General features: G+C 39.3%; 1 protein-coding gene across 2 annotated transcripts in view; it reads right to left on the bottom strand.

Moving 5' to 3' along the window:
* Positions 1-581: 581 nt before the first annotated feature.
* GCLC (glutamate-cysteine ligase catalytic subunit) overlaps positions 582-13,925 on the bottom strand; it is a 47,335-nt gene continuing 33,991 nt past the window's right edge. For both annotated transcript variants that reach the window (XM_032409644.1, XM_032409645.1), the window contains 8 exons: positions 13,068-13,206; positions 12,501-12,613; positions 11,930-12,022; positions 11,535-11,639; positions 3,832-3,913; positions 3,644-3,747; positions 3,447-3,567; positions 582-2,149 (listed from right to left, as the gene is read on the bottom strand). In XM_032409644.1, coding sequence (XP_032265535.1) covers positions 1,938-2,149; positions 3,447-3,567; positions 3,644-3,747; positions 3,832-3,913; positions 11,535-11,639; positions 11,930-12,022; positions 12,501-12,613; positions 13,068-13,206 — 969 coding nt within the window. In that variant the 3' untranslated portion in view covers positions 582-1,937. The remainder of the gene's footprint in view (positions 2,150-3,446; positions 3,568-3,643; positions 3,748-3,831; positions 3,914-11,534; positions 11,640-11,929; positions 12,023-12,500; positions 12,614-13,067; positions 13,207-13,925) is intronic.

Below are 13,925 nucleotides of genomic sequence, written 5' to 3'. Positions count from 1 at the left end.
TGTTATAAGGGGCTCGGGGGGAGGAGAGGATGTTGATCCAAACACATGGGTTGGCAACAGCTCTTGGCTAGGCTTGCTGATTCACAGTCCTGCGTCTCTAGCTTACAGTGCACACAGTACCACCCCTGCGACCACTGACTCAGCACAGCAGTAGTCTGGAGTGAAAGAAACATCCACTGCCAGGGGTCCTGTCATCCGTCCAGCAGGTCTCTCCCCTCCCCCTGGGGGTGGACAGCTCCTAAAGGAGTGGAGGCACCTGTTTTGAGACCAGGCTTCTTTCTAAAAACATCTGAGGATTGCAATGAAGAAATGTCATTGGGGCACCTGGGTGGCTCAGTCGTTAAGCATCTGCCGTCAGCTCAGGTCATGATTCCAGGGTCCTGGGTTCCAGCCCCGCGTCAGGCTCCCTGCTCAGCAGGGAGTCTGCTTCTCCCTCTCTCCCCTGCTTGTGCGCACTCACTCGCGCTGTCATAAAATCTTAAAAAAAAAAAAAAAATGTCATGGAGGATCTGGGCTAATTACAACAATCCCCATCACCCTCCATTTAGCTGTGGAACTCACACATCTGAAAGCTGTCAGAATGCTAATTCCATTCTTTTATTTCCTCATACCACAAACATTTTTAGTTCATCTGCCTTTTTACAACCTGATTTACACAAGCAAACTGCAAATGAAAAACAGGCATTCTTAAATCCTTCAAAATACATGTATGAAACATCGCACAAAGCATAGTATTTATACACAAACAGGCTTAGCTGAAGCAGCTTTATAGCAGTTTGTTAAAATTAGCATTACAACTTAAATATTTATGCCTGTAAAAGTTTGCATAATCTGCTATACATAGTTATTTCAGAAGCAGTTAGGACCTAACTAATTGGGGAAAAAAAAAACCAACAAAAAGCACTAACAATTATGTAAACTTAAATTATTTACAATTGAACACGTAGGGTCCTGATTCACAAAACTTAGTGCACATCATGATTCATTCATGGTTTTCATAGAGAAGGTAAGCACTATGTGGAATATTCCCCAGGTAAAATCTAGAATGGTCTTTAGAAGAATGTCCATATGTTTACTGGAAACTAGAGAAAAAGTAACAAAACAAAGACTTGAGCAACTGCTATTTCTGACATTACTCTTGGTATGTACAGGAAGAGAATTCTGCCCCTTTTTTTAATAATTAAAAAAAAAAATCACCCCCCCAGTTCACCACAGGTGAATTCAAAGTAATAGTCTTTCTTTCTACAGACTGCTCTTTAAACTTAATGCCTAAATCAGCAAATTTAAACAAAGAAGTACCTTTTATAACAGCCTTCAGTTCAAGTGAAAGCTTGAGGCAGGGTGACCAAGCTGTTAGCTATTCCAATTACAAAAGAAACATTAGAGACAAGGTGCCAGAAACCCAAGGTTACCCTGGAAGCATTTCAAGGGATTCAATAGTGATTTTAAGTACACAACAAAAGAGAAGACTCAAAGAAAATTAACAAGACCAACTTTTTTTAAAGAGAAGTGATAAATTTCAGTGAATCAGGTCCCAGGTAAAGTCTTTAAAAAAAAAAAAAAACCAAAAATTTACAGTAAACATCTTAAACTCTGGAATGCAGGTATAGTACAGTGATGAGTACATTACATTTACAAAACTGCTCAGACAGTAGGTATTCCAGAGTAAGAATTGAAAAATGTACAAGCCGGTTCACAAGGACTTTAGATACAATGTTATTAAAATACGTTGTTAATCATAAAAATATTTTACTATGTACATGTATGCTGTATAAACTCTAGATTTACCTACTGAAGGAAAGCCTCTAAACCCATCTCTGGCCGACTGGCCTGACAGTGCCATTCTAGAATTTGGTCTTCATCCCACACACGGGCTGAGGAGTACTGCAGTCAGTTCTCCAATAAAATAGTAATGTGTTTTTCCTTCGGCAGAAGGTCTAGTTGGAAGAGTCAGTTTTACTTCCACTGTATTTTACTTTCCTAAATGCTGGTCCAAGTAACTCTGGGCATTCACATAATTCATTTGCAATTTGGTTACACTTTAAAATAAGGCTATAGTTCATTTCATCAGTTATCACACTGTCTTGCTTGTAGTCAGGATGGTTTGCGATAAACTCTCTCATCCACCTGGCAACTGTCATTAGTTCTCCTGGGGGGGGAAAAATTAAGACAACATAAGTTAATAGAAATGCCTTTTTTTTTTTTTTTTTTTTTTACAGTAAGTTCACATTTGGTGACCGGCATAAACACAATCCTAAAGAAAATCAGTATGACCTTCTGGTGTACCCACATGGCAGAGGCTGCGGAAAAAGGTTTTCCAGGGTGTTGGAAGAATTCCTCCTGGGGAAGAATTTTAGGTTGCAGGCAGGCAACTAGCACACACATCCCAAGGTTCGATGTTACCCACACAGGGGCACTGCCAGCTCTTCAGAAACGGGAAGCCACTAAGGATGTCACGTACACGAGGACTACAGCTAACACTGATGTGTGATGTGGAAGTTGGTAGGACAGCAGACCCTAGGAGTTCTCATCACAAGGAGAAATTTTCTTTTTCTTTTCTTCTGTCTATATAAGAAGAGGATCTTAACTGAGCCTACTGTGGTAATCGCTTCATCATATATGTAAATCAAACCATCCTGCCGTAGGCCTTACATTTATACTATGATGTATGTCAATTATTCTTCAACCAAACTGGAAAGAAATCCAAAACCGGGAGCTAATATGTGTAGTAGAGCATGTGTCCTCCCATTTGGCCGGAGCTGTTACTGATTCAGGAACTGTAGGGTCTAAAGTTCCCAGAACCATCTTCCATCAAAGAGGTGAAGAAAATAAGGAATAGTTAAGTAGAATGAATGAAGGGAGGAACTGGCAGACAAGCCATTTTGGGGTATATCTTATGTGACTCCAGAAAGTTCATGAAAGTCTCAAGGGAAATGTCAGATGCCATTACTATTACTCTTACAGCTGACTGCTCCCTTGTGCCAGGCCCTTGTTAGGCACCATCAATGTGATCTCAAAACAAAGAGGGGTTTTGGGGCACTCACTGGATGAGAAGCAGGCTGAAGAACCAGACGTCCTAGCTGTCGCTCCTGTAACCTAGAGTTACTTAGCCCTAAAGAGAGAGCCCGTGGTGATGTACAACAAACACAGCTGCCCATAAATGACTAATAGGCAATCTAGATACTCTAGTTCATTGTCTAAGATGCTATGGACTTAAAGACGCATCACTGCTTGATGAACTGGTACAAGAAAAAGCACTGCTAATTAAACGGTCAATGATTATAAGGTGTATCCCACTGCAGAGACATCAAGTGTGAAAAAGAATGCACTGATAAAATACGGTATACTTGAAAAGACTACGTTAAGAAACTGAAGACTGTAAGACTGTAAAGGTTCTGCCTACATTAAGATTTAAAACAAGAAAGAAAAAGCAAAGGATGCCATACCAGATGCTCTCTTCTTAATTAGCTTTAGGTAGTTCAGAATACTGCATCTGGTGTCCACATCCACTTCCATGTTTTCAAGGTAAGAGTTCAGAATTGGGATCAGCCCAGGAAACACAGCTTCCTACGAGAAGCAGGGCACATCATTAGTGCTCTGGCCACGGGTGGAGGCGGTGAGGGGCATGGAGCAGGGCCCCTACCTTCCCGTTGATGATGGTGTCTATGCTCATCAGGGTGTACTCCTCTACTGCCTGTTCCGTGCTGTTCTGGGCCTTGCTGTAGCCGTCCACCATGGTGGTGCCACCTGCCAGAGGACAAGACACAGGCGCTTGAGCAGCGTGCTGTAGCCTAAAGTAAGTGACCCTAGAAATCCAAGAGAATGTAATACCTTTGCAAATATCTTTCCTGAAATAAAACATTCCCTGCAAGACAGCATCGCGTTTCTGTGCAACTTTCATGTTTTCATCAACCTAAGGGAGAAAAATAATCATGGCTACGTCAGAACATTCTCGATCCAACATAGAAGTTGTGGTGCCTTCCTCGCTTTTGCAATTAAGACTCACCCCATAAGAATTCTACTTTTCCCTTCAACGGTTTCTGTTGGAGGAACAGACTTTTCACTTTTATGTGCGGCCTGTGTCCTCCAACTACAGATGGGCATGTGCTTTTTAATAAGAACGGGGGAATTCTAAGTTTACTTTAAAAAACACAACAAAAACTTATATTCACATGGGCTTCCTGTACTCCAAAACACCTTTGGAAACAAAGCTGTGACTGAGCCTAGTAGGAAATCCCTGGAGGGCAAGGGGTTGGTTCTCTTCTCACAGCACAGTGACTCACGCAAGATGCCAGGGTAACCAAAGGCAGAGAGCCCAGAGAGAACTTCTGGTTCAGTGCTGTGCCCTCCCTACCACGGGGGATTTGCTGCCTCACTGTGGTGAGGAGAGGAAAAGAGTCGACAGGTTGTCAGATATGGAATAAGGTTAGCCCTCTAAGAACAGAGGGTCCATCTGGTAGTTCTGGCCACAGCAACTATACATGAGCTCAAAAAACTTTTTAAAAAATATATATATACCCAGGAATGCCTGGGTGGCTCAGTCGGCTAAGCATCAGACTCTTGATCTCAGCTCAGGTCTTGATCTCAGGGTCGTGAGTTCAAGCCCCACATGGGGCTCTATGATGGGCATGGAGCCTACTTAAAAAAGAAAAAAAAAGAAAAAGGAAAAAAATATATACTCAGCAGTAAGACTGCTGGATCATGTGGTATGCCCAGGCCACACACCAGATCAGTTAAATCAGAGCCTGTGATTGTGGGTCCCAGCTATCCGTAATCTATTTTATATCAAAGCTTCATTTCTGGTGTACAAAATAGTGATTCAACAACTGAATCCATTATGCTGTGCTTGCAACAAATGTAGCTCCCATCTGTCACCATACAACGCTACTCAAGTACCACTAACTATATTCCCTGTCCTTACGCTTTCGCTTTCCTCCCTAGGACTTTGTCCTTGATAACTGGAAGCCGTACCACCTGCTGCCCTTCCCCATTTTGCTCACTCCCCCACTCCCTCCCCTCTGGCAACCATCAGTTTGTTCTCTGTATTTAAGGGTCTGATTCTGCTTTTTTTGTTCATTTTTTTTTTAGATTCTACATAGAAGTGAAATCACAAGGAATTGGTCTTTCTCTTAGAATAATACTCTTTAGGTCCATTTCTGCTGTCGCAAATGGCAACATCTCATTCTTTTTTATGACTGAGTACTATTCCATTGTACATATAACCATATCTTTTTTCTCCATCTATTGATGGACACTTGGATCGCTTCCATACCTTGGCTATTGTAAATAATGCTGCAATAAACATAATAGGGGTGTATATCTTTTTGAATTAATATTTTCATTTTCTTCGGGTAACACCCAGTAGTGGAATTACTAAATCATATTGTAATTCTATTTTTTTGAGGAACCTCCATATGGTTTTCCACAGTAGCTTCACTAACTTACATTCCCACCAACAGTGCACAAAGGGTTTCTTTTTCTCCTCATCCTCACCAACATTGCTATATCTTGTCTTTTTGATTCTAGCCATTTTGACAGGTGTAAGATGATATCTCATTGTGGTTTCGATTTGCATATCCCTGACGATGAGTGAACAACTTTTCATATGTCTGCTGGCCATTTGCAGGTCTTCTTTGGAAAAATGTCTATTCAAGCCCTCTGTCCATTTTTTAATCGGATTTTGTTTTGTGTGTGTGTGTTGAAATTTTTTATATATATATATTCTGGATATTAATAGATATAACATTTGCAGATATCTTCTATTCAGCATGTTGCCTTTTTGTTTTGCTGATTGTTTCCTTTTCTGTGCAAAACCTTTTTAGTTTGATGTGGTTACAGATTTTTACTCATTTCCCTTGCCAGAGATGTATCTAGAAAAATATTGCTAAGGTATGTGTCAAAGATTACTGCTAATGTTTTCTTCTATGAGTTTTATGGTTTTAGGTCTCACATTTAGGTCTTCAATCCATTTTGAGTTTATTTTTGTATCTGGTTTAAGAAAGTGATTCAGTTTCATTCTTTTACATGTTGCTGTCCAGTTTTCCCAGTACTATTTATTGAAGAGACTTTTTCCCATTGTATATTCTTGCCTCCTTTGTCATAGACCACATAAGAGTGGGTTTATTTTGGGGCTCTCTATTCTGTTCCACTGACCTATGTGTCTACCTTTGGGCCAGTACCTTACTGTTTCAACTGTAATAGCTTTGTAGTATATCTTGAAATCTGGGATTGTGATACCCCTAGCTTTGTTCTTTCTCAAGATTGCTTTGGCTATTTGGGGGAGGGTTTTTTTGTTGTTGTTCCAAACAAATTTTAGGATTATTCTATGAAAAATACTATTGGTATTTTGATAGGAATTGCACTGAATCTGCAGATTGTTTTAGTAGGGACATTTTAACAATATTCTTCCAGTCCATAAGCATGGTATGTCTTTCCATTTGTTAGTGTCATCTTCAGTTTCTTTCATCATTGTTTTATAGTTTTCAGAGTACAGGTTTTTCACTCCTTGGTTAAGTTTATTTCTAGGTATTTTCTTTTTTGCTTAATTGTATATAAATTTTACTTTCTGCTTTGTTATTGTGTATAGAAATGCAACAGATTTCTGTGAATTTTATAGCCTACAGCTTTACTGATTCATTTATTACCTCAGAGTTTTTTTGGTGTAGTCTTTAGAGTTTCCTATATAGTATCATGTCATCTGCAAATGAGTTTAACTTACTCCTTACCAATGTGGATACCTTTTATTTCTTTTTCTTGTCAGATTGCTGGGACTAGGATGACTTCCAGTACTATGCTGAATAAAAGTGGTAAGAATAGATATCCTTGTCTTGTTCCTGATCTTAGAGGAAAAGCTCTCAGTTTTTCACCATTGAGTATGTTAGCCGTGCGTTTTTGATATATGGCCTTTATTATGTTCCCTCTAAACCCACTTTGTTGGGAGTATTCATGAATGGATGTTGAATTTTGCCAATTTTTTTTTTTTTTGCATCCACTGAAATAATGATTTTTATCCTCCACTCCATTAATGTGGTGTACCACATTAACAGATTTGCAACTACTGAACAATCCTTGCATCCCCAGAATAAATCTCACTTGATCATGGTGAATGATCCTTTTAATGTGTTGTTGAATATGGTTTTCTAATATCTTATTGAGGATTTTGCATCTCTGTTCATCAAAGATACTCACCTATACATCTTCATCTGGTTTTGGTAATAGGGTAATGCTGGCCTCATAGAATGTATTTGGAAGCTCTTCTTCCTCTTCTATTTTTTTTGCAACAGTTTGAGGGAAATAGGTATTAACTCTTCTTTAAATGTGTGGTAGAATTCACCTGTAAATCCATCTGGTCCTGGACTTTTGAGTTTTTGGATTATCAGTTCATCTTCATTACTATATAGTATTTGGTCTGTTCAGATTTTCTATTTCTTCTGGATTCAGTTTTGGAATATACTATTTCTAGGAATTTATCCATTTCTTCTTGTTTGCCCAATCTGTTGGCATATAATTTTCTGTAGTAGTCCCTTATAATCCTTTGTATTTCTGTGGTGTCAGCTGTTACTTTTCTTTCATCTCTGATTTTACTGTGTTCTCTTTTACTTGAGGAATCTAAAGGTGTTTCAATTTCCTTTATCTTTTCAAAGAACCAGCTCTTGGTTCCATTGATCTTTTCTATTGTTTTAGTGTCTATTTCATTTCTTTCTGTTCTGAGCTGTACTTCCTTCCTCCTACTAATTTTGGGCTTTGTTCTCCTTTCTCTAGTCCCTTTAGGCGTAAGGCTCTTTGGAATTTTTCTTGTTCTTGTGGTAGGCTTGTATCACTGTAATACTCTGTCTCCCAAATTTGGACCATTGTGTTTTTATTTTCATTTGTCTCCATGTACAAAAAACTCTTGATTGTGAATTCTCTATTTTTCCAGTGACTTTTTAAGACCCTTGAAGTAGAGCTTGTAACACTTTTTAGTCTCTTATTTCCCATAACGAAATTTAGGAGAATCTTTACATAAGCTAAAGGGTCATGTTGAACTAAAGGATGGATGGTGCCAAGTATTTGATTACTGAGCCTGTCTCCCATACTCAATTTCTATTGTTATGGTTTTTTTTTTTTTTAAGAGACACGACCTCCTAAATAATCTAGACACTTCTACGAACATATCCAAATAACAGTATAAATTTCATCATGGCTATGAACAAGTTTTCATTTGATATTTTTTTCTTACTCTTGACAAAAGTTCCTAAAGATCATCATTTTAACTTTTGCTTTTATGAATGTCTCTTTAGAAGTATACTTTACTACTGCACTTTAGATTATCAGTTTGACTGCTAAGGTTTACTTTAAATCTCTTAAGTATTTAAAGCTATGATTTTCCCTTTAGAGACTAGCTTTGCCAGCAACCTAGTTTTGAGTTCATTTAATATCGACAAGGAAAGCAATTTTAGATTTCCAACAGTTAAATTTCTCTTGAACATCTTTTTGTTGAATTTTGGTGGGAATGCATCCTGTATGGTGTTTCCTTTTGAGAGGTGAAGAAAATCTTCCTTAGGGCACTTGGCAAAACATGTGCTGTGGTAGGAGATTTGTGAGGACGACTATACAAAGCCAGCTTATTAACTGTGCCATTTAATTCCCCAAGAGTCTTTCTCTTTCTTTGGTTACATGGCCTGTCAGGCACTGAGTAACAGGCAAGGCACTCTAAGTGATTTACCTCCATGAATCCCACATGTTCTTATAACAACCCACTTATCCCCAATTCTACACATGCAAACAGAGGCATTGGGATGCTAAGTACCTTGGTCAGGTTAAAAAGCCGGTAAGGAGTACAGGTGATTTATGAATTTAATGCTAACAATGCAGCCACATCAGAGCCACCACACTACAGTGCCTTTAATTCTTTTGTGCTTCTGAGAAAGGCCGGCTACACTTTAACATACAAAAATCATGGCTCCAATACTATCTTGGAAGAATACAGAAAATGGCTTTCTCTATTTAATACTTTATTCTCACACTTTTGTCTGTTATCAATTTGTCATTTCTGCTCTCTCTTTAAAAGGTCATTATCCAGTTCTTTGTCTTGTTTTAGGGATGCAAACACCTTACACCATTATGTTGCTCTTTTATATCATCTGTTTTAGCTTTTTAACAAGATAGTTTAGTCTATTCACATTTGTTTTCATCTTATTTTCACCATTTTATGTTCTCTGGGCTATATCATACCACTCCCTTGCCCCACCCCTAACTTTTGTGGCACTGAAAAGGTTCTCTTTGTTCTTTTCCCACTCCCTTTAACTAGCAGGTTAGAAGTAAAAATTCTTCCACTATCCCCTTGGTAGGTAAGAGTTCTGGCATACTATTAGCACTAATAATCTATTAAGTTTTGATGGAATCACCTGGAATTTCCAGTTTGGGAAGACAATTCTGTTTTCCTTACCCCTCAGGATTCTGTAGACTTTTCTCCATCTCAGCATTTAATGTTGGAGATGAGGAGGGATATCAACTCATTTTTTTTTCCTCTTGGAGCTATCTGATCTGAATTTTCTCTCCCATTCAAATGGCTGATTTTTCTCTTTAGGATTCAGAAATTCCTAGATTTGGGTTCTTTAAATATTTCTGTCCCATCCTTAATGGACTCTCACTCAGGGAAAATTCTATTTCTCGGATTACTGGATCTCATTTTTTTATATAGATCATTCTCTTCTAAATGATTGTAAACATTGAACTTTCCAGAGGAATTCGCCATGTTTCAGTTTTTCCATGATTTCCATTTTCTTGTCATCCTGAGATAAATCTCAATTTGGTTCCTAGATTATCAACTTGGATCTTTAACATCGTCGGCTCTAACTAGTGAATATACTGAGTTTTAAAAGCGTAGCTTTTTCTAAGAACTCTTCTCCAAATGCTCTCTCCTCCATAGTGCTTGGTTATTTTCTCTAGAATTTTTTCAAGGACACTAATTAGAATTTCTTTAAGAATTCTTTCCAGTTGTTTGAATTAACTATATTTCACTGAGGGGAATGCATTCTGTAAAACCAGCTGGGCCCTTCCCTTAAGGCATTAAAAGTTATCCATTTTCCACTGACTTTCAGACATCTATTCATATTTGTTAACAAAGGCATAGATGGGGGGGCGCCTGGGTGGCTCAGTCATTAAGCGTCTGCCTTCGGCTCAGGTCATGATCCCAGGGTCCTGGGATCGAGCCCCACATCGGGCTCCCTGCTCCGCGGGGAAGCCTGCTTCTCCCTCTCCCACTCCCCCTGCTTGTGTTTCCTCTCTCACTGTGTCTCTGTCAAATAAATAAAAAATCTTTAAAAAACAAAAAACAAAAAAAACAAACAAAGGCATAGATGGGGAACTTCCAGGGACTCTTCCTTACAGGGGCTGATCCCCCTTAGCAGGTACACCTTTTTGGGCAAATGGCCCATAGAATCCTATGGGTTACTTTTGGCCTGGGTGTTAAGAGCAGGCAGAGACAGGCTGACGGCCAAACTTCCCTCAGGGTGGGACAAGTACAGGCTGGAGATCCCCCTCATGGAGATAATAGGGAGTGAGGTGGGACAGAGGCTGAGCTAGGCATTTCTTTTTTCCTTCCGTGCTTGCTCTGACAGGGCTGCTCTACCTCTCCTTTCTTTGGCACTAAATCCTCAGCAGACCCCTCACTCAGCCCAGCAACCTTTCCCAGCCACTTGCTGTGCCCAGGGACCCACTGGCCCTAGAAGCAAAGGTCTCCAGTTAGTTAGCTGCTGCCTCACAGTCTGGAATTGTTCCAAGGCTCTGCTGGGAAACAGCTTCCAGAGAGCTCCTTTTTGAGTTTTTATTGGGCTGGAGCTGATGAACTAGTAGTTGTTTTTCTGATAGTCCAATCTACCTTCTCCAGAAACATCTCCAGTTTGGTTCCACTGAGGTGACCTTTTCCTGCATCCCAGCAGTTACACTTGCCCCTCTCCTATTTTACTATCATAACCAAAACGGCATTTGGGGGAGGATGAAATCAACTTGTGGATTCTCTCCAACCATCATCCTAAATTGAAAGCTTCTAGAAATAAAGTAGTTATTCAAAAGCAACCCTAAGGGGCACCTGGGTGGCTCAGTCATTAAGCGTCTGCCTTCGGCTCAGGTCATGATCCCAGGGTCCTGGGATCGAGCCCCGCAGCGGGCTCCCTGCTCAGTGGGAAGCCTGCTTCTCCCTCTCCCACTGCCCCGGCTTGTGTTCCCTCTCTCATGGTCTCTGTCAAATAAATAAAATCTTTAAAAAACAACAACAACAAAAAAACAAAAGCAACCCTAAATCTCTTTCAAACAGGCTAAGGAGCTACTGTTAGCACTTTTTCTTTTCCAGGAATCTCTACTAATGCAGTACCAAAATCTACAGCATAAGCTTTGGTTTAAAAGGAAAAAGAATACGGTAGAGGAGAAGCCATTTTATTCTAAATGGTGAAAATTCTCAATCAGGTCAGATCTAAAATAAATATTATACATAAATAAGCAACAGATAATCTGTAGATACCCAAACCCATCACTATACCAAAACACATTCTTACCTTTGATAGTGGAATGAGAAAATCCAGTTTGTATGAAAGGATCACCCTGGTAAGCAGCACCACAAACACCACATATGCAGAGTTCTCAAAGTCTGTTAACTGAACCTAGACAAGCAGGAGCCCAGAGAAGTTATGGACCAACTACACAAATATGCTCTTCCCGACAGGCCCCTCCTCAGATCATGTCATGCCCAAGCCAGCTCCTACTTCACCACGTGGTGCTTGGAAGCCCTCTGTCCACAATCTATTCTCAGAAGTCAATCTTTAGGTTTTGGACCTGCTTTTATCATGCACATATTTGATTTGTATTTGAAGAGCCTCTGAGAAGAGCATTAGAAGGGTAATGGGCAGAGGACAGGCATGATCGAATCACTTCCTGCTGATGTGCATCTTACCTCCATGGGTCGGAATTCTACTCTCCATCCAATATCTGAGTTTGGAGGAGGGGGTTTAAATCTCATCGTCTGCCAATTTGTGGACTGAATATTCTATAATAAAAAAAGCAGAAAATAAAACCAACTTTCCACATGTCCAGGATAATATTAAGATGGTTTGATATTTAATAAGGGAAAATTATTCATTGCTGATACCAAATACTCTTTAATTTACAAATACAAAAAGGTACAATGTAGTATTTCCTTGTTGTGTGACCTACTAGGAAAACAAACAGTGTTTAACAAAAGTTGGGTGATATGTTGGCAGCACAGAAATAATTGATGCCATTTTTTTTACACAGCAAGTTTTTTTTCACCTTTCTGCAATCAAGAGAAAATACAGAAAAAATGCAGAATAAGATATAACTTGTCAGAATCATAAAATTAGGGTACTTTAAACCAATCTAAAATTTCTTAATTCTTTATTGCACTAGACAGTGAAAGGCGTCAGAGATTTCTCCTATAACTGCTCACAGAAAATGGCCTCCATCTTGGTTAGTGAAGTGCAATGCATTTAAAACAGAGGTGATACCTCAAAATGGTCAGATTCATTGGCATCATCCAAGTGTATTTTCTCTTCGAACAGAGTCAGTGGGTCTCTAATGAAGAGATGAGCAACATGCTGGGCCAGGAGACGATCAATGCCTGTCAAGAGAGGTTACACCAGACTCCCATCAAAGCCACAGGCTCCATTGTGTTTAAGTCCAGTAAGAAGACAGGACAGCTCAGCAAGTTTGAAGACAGGGCATCTAAAAGCTTAGGAAGTGGCTGGTTTGTTCAGTATCTGCATGTTGCCCAGGGTTTTATCCTACAGACCCTGAGAAAGTGCCAGAGTTTTCTTTGCTACTTACACAATGCCTGGTGGGGCACTGGTGTGGACCTAGATACAGACCTCCAAAGTAAGTTCCTTTGCTAAAAGTCAAGAAGATCTCACAAGTATTTGGAACTTGAAACTTTAGGAACAAGCAGCCTCATAAGAAAAGTTAAGAGACTTCACACTAAAAATAGAAACCAGACCAGAAGTCAGCAACAAGTTCTAAAGAGCTTTGAATAACTAAAAGTGTACAATCAAATCTAGAGAAAAGGAGTGGCTGCTCACCTTCCTGCAACAGTTGTTCATAGATTTCTTTATCTATCGTCAAGTCGATGTCATTGTACTTCTCACCGCACTCAGATAAGTAACTGTCTATCGAATCGTATCGGGACTTACTGATCCTATAGTTATTGTTCTTCAGTGGCTAAAATTGAAAAAAAATACGAATGAATGTCATATAAAATGCTCTGGAAATAAATGCTTTTATGTTTTATATGTAATAATTATATATAAATATCCAACCTGGAAAAAAGTTAATCCTGAGAAGTTATCAGGGAAAATTGTTTTTTAAAAATCTGGAAGTAACTTAAGTAGCTGCTCTCTGATACGACTTAAGTATACTTTTTTTTTTTTAAAAGCAGATCGCCTTCATTCTTATTAAGCTAGGAAAATGTATGCCAAGGTTGAAAGCAAACCTATTAACGTAAAACAGAGCTATTAAAATCATTTCTCCCTTAAAGTTTTATTCTACTCAGGCAACATGTTCAACAATTTATGAGCACTCACATGAAGACCAGAGCAGACCAGTGCAGCCCTGGTTGAGAACATCAGAGGCTCATTTAAAAACCATGTCCAGGTCCCAGTTCTGGAGATACTTGTTTATTAGATCTAAAATGGGCCTGGGTGTCTATTTTTAAAGATCTTCACAGGTGGTTTTGATGCACACTCCAGGTTGGAGCAGTACACAGTCACAGTTCAACATGCAAACAAGAGGCACTAACCTACCCTTAGTAGGCAAATCTAACCCTTTATATGGGGCAAAATCATCTTTGACCACAGATTCCACAGCAGAAAGCTCATATACAAAGCACTCATGTAGTATCAAAAAGCCTTTTGGTAACAACAGCCCATCAGCACTTAGTT

This window comes from Phoca vitulina, unplaced genomic scaffold (assembly GCF_004348235.1).
Source record: "Phoca vitulina isolate PV1807 unplaced genomic scaffold, GSC_HSeal_1.0 scaffold11, whole genome shotgun sequence".
Lineage (NCBI taxonomy): Eukaryota > Metazoa > Chordata > Mammalia > Carnivora > Phocidae > Phoca > Phoca vitulina.
The sequence above is the reverse complement of the archived record's forward strand: the minus strand, read 5'-3'. Positions and strand labels throughout refer to the sequence as shown.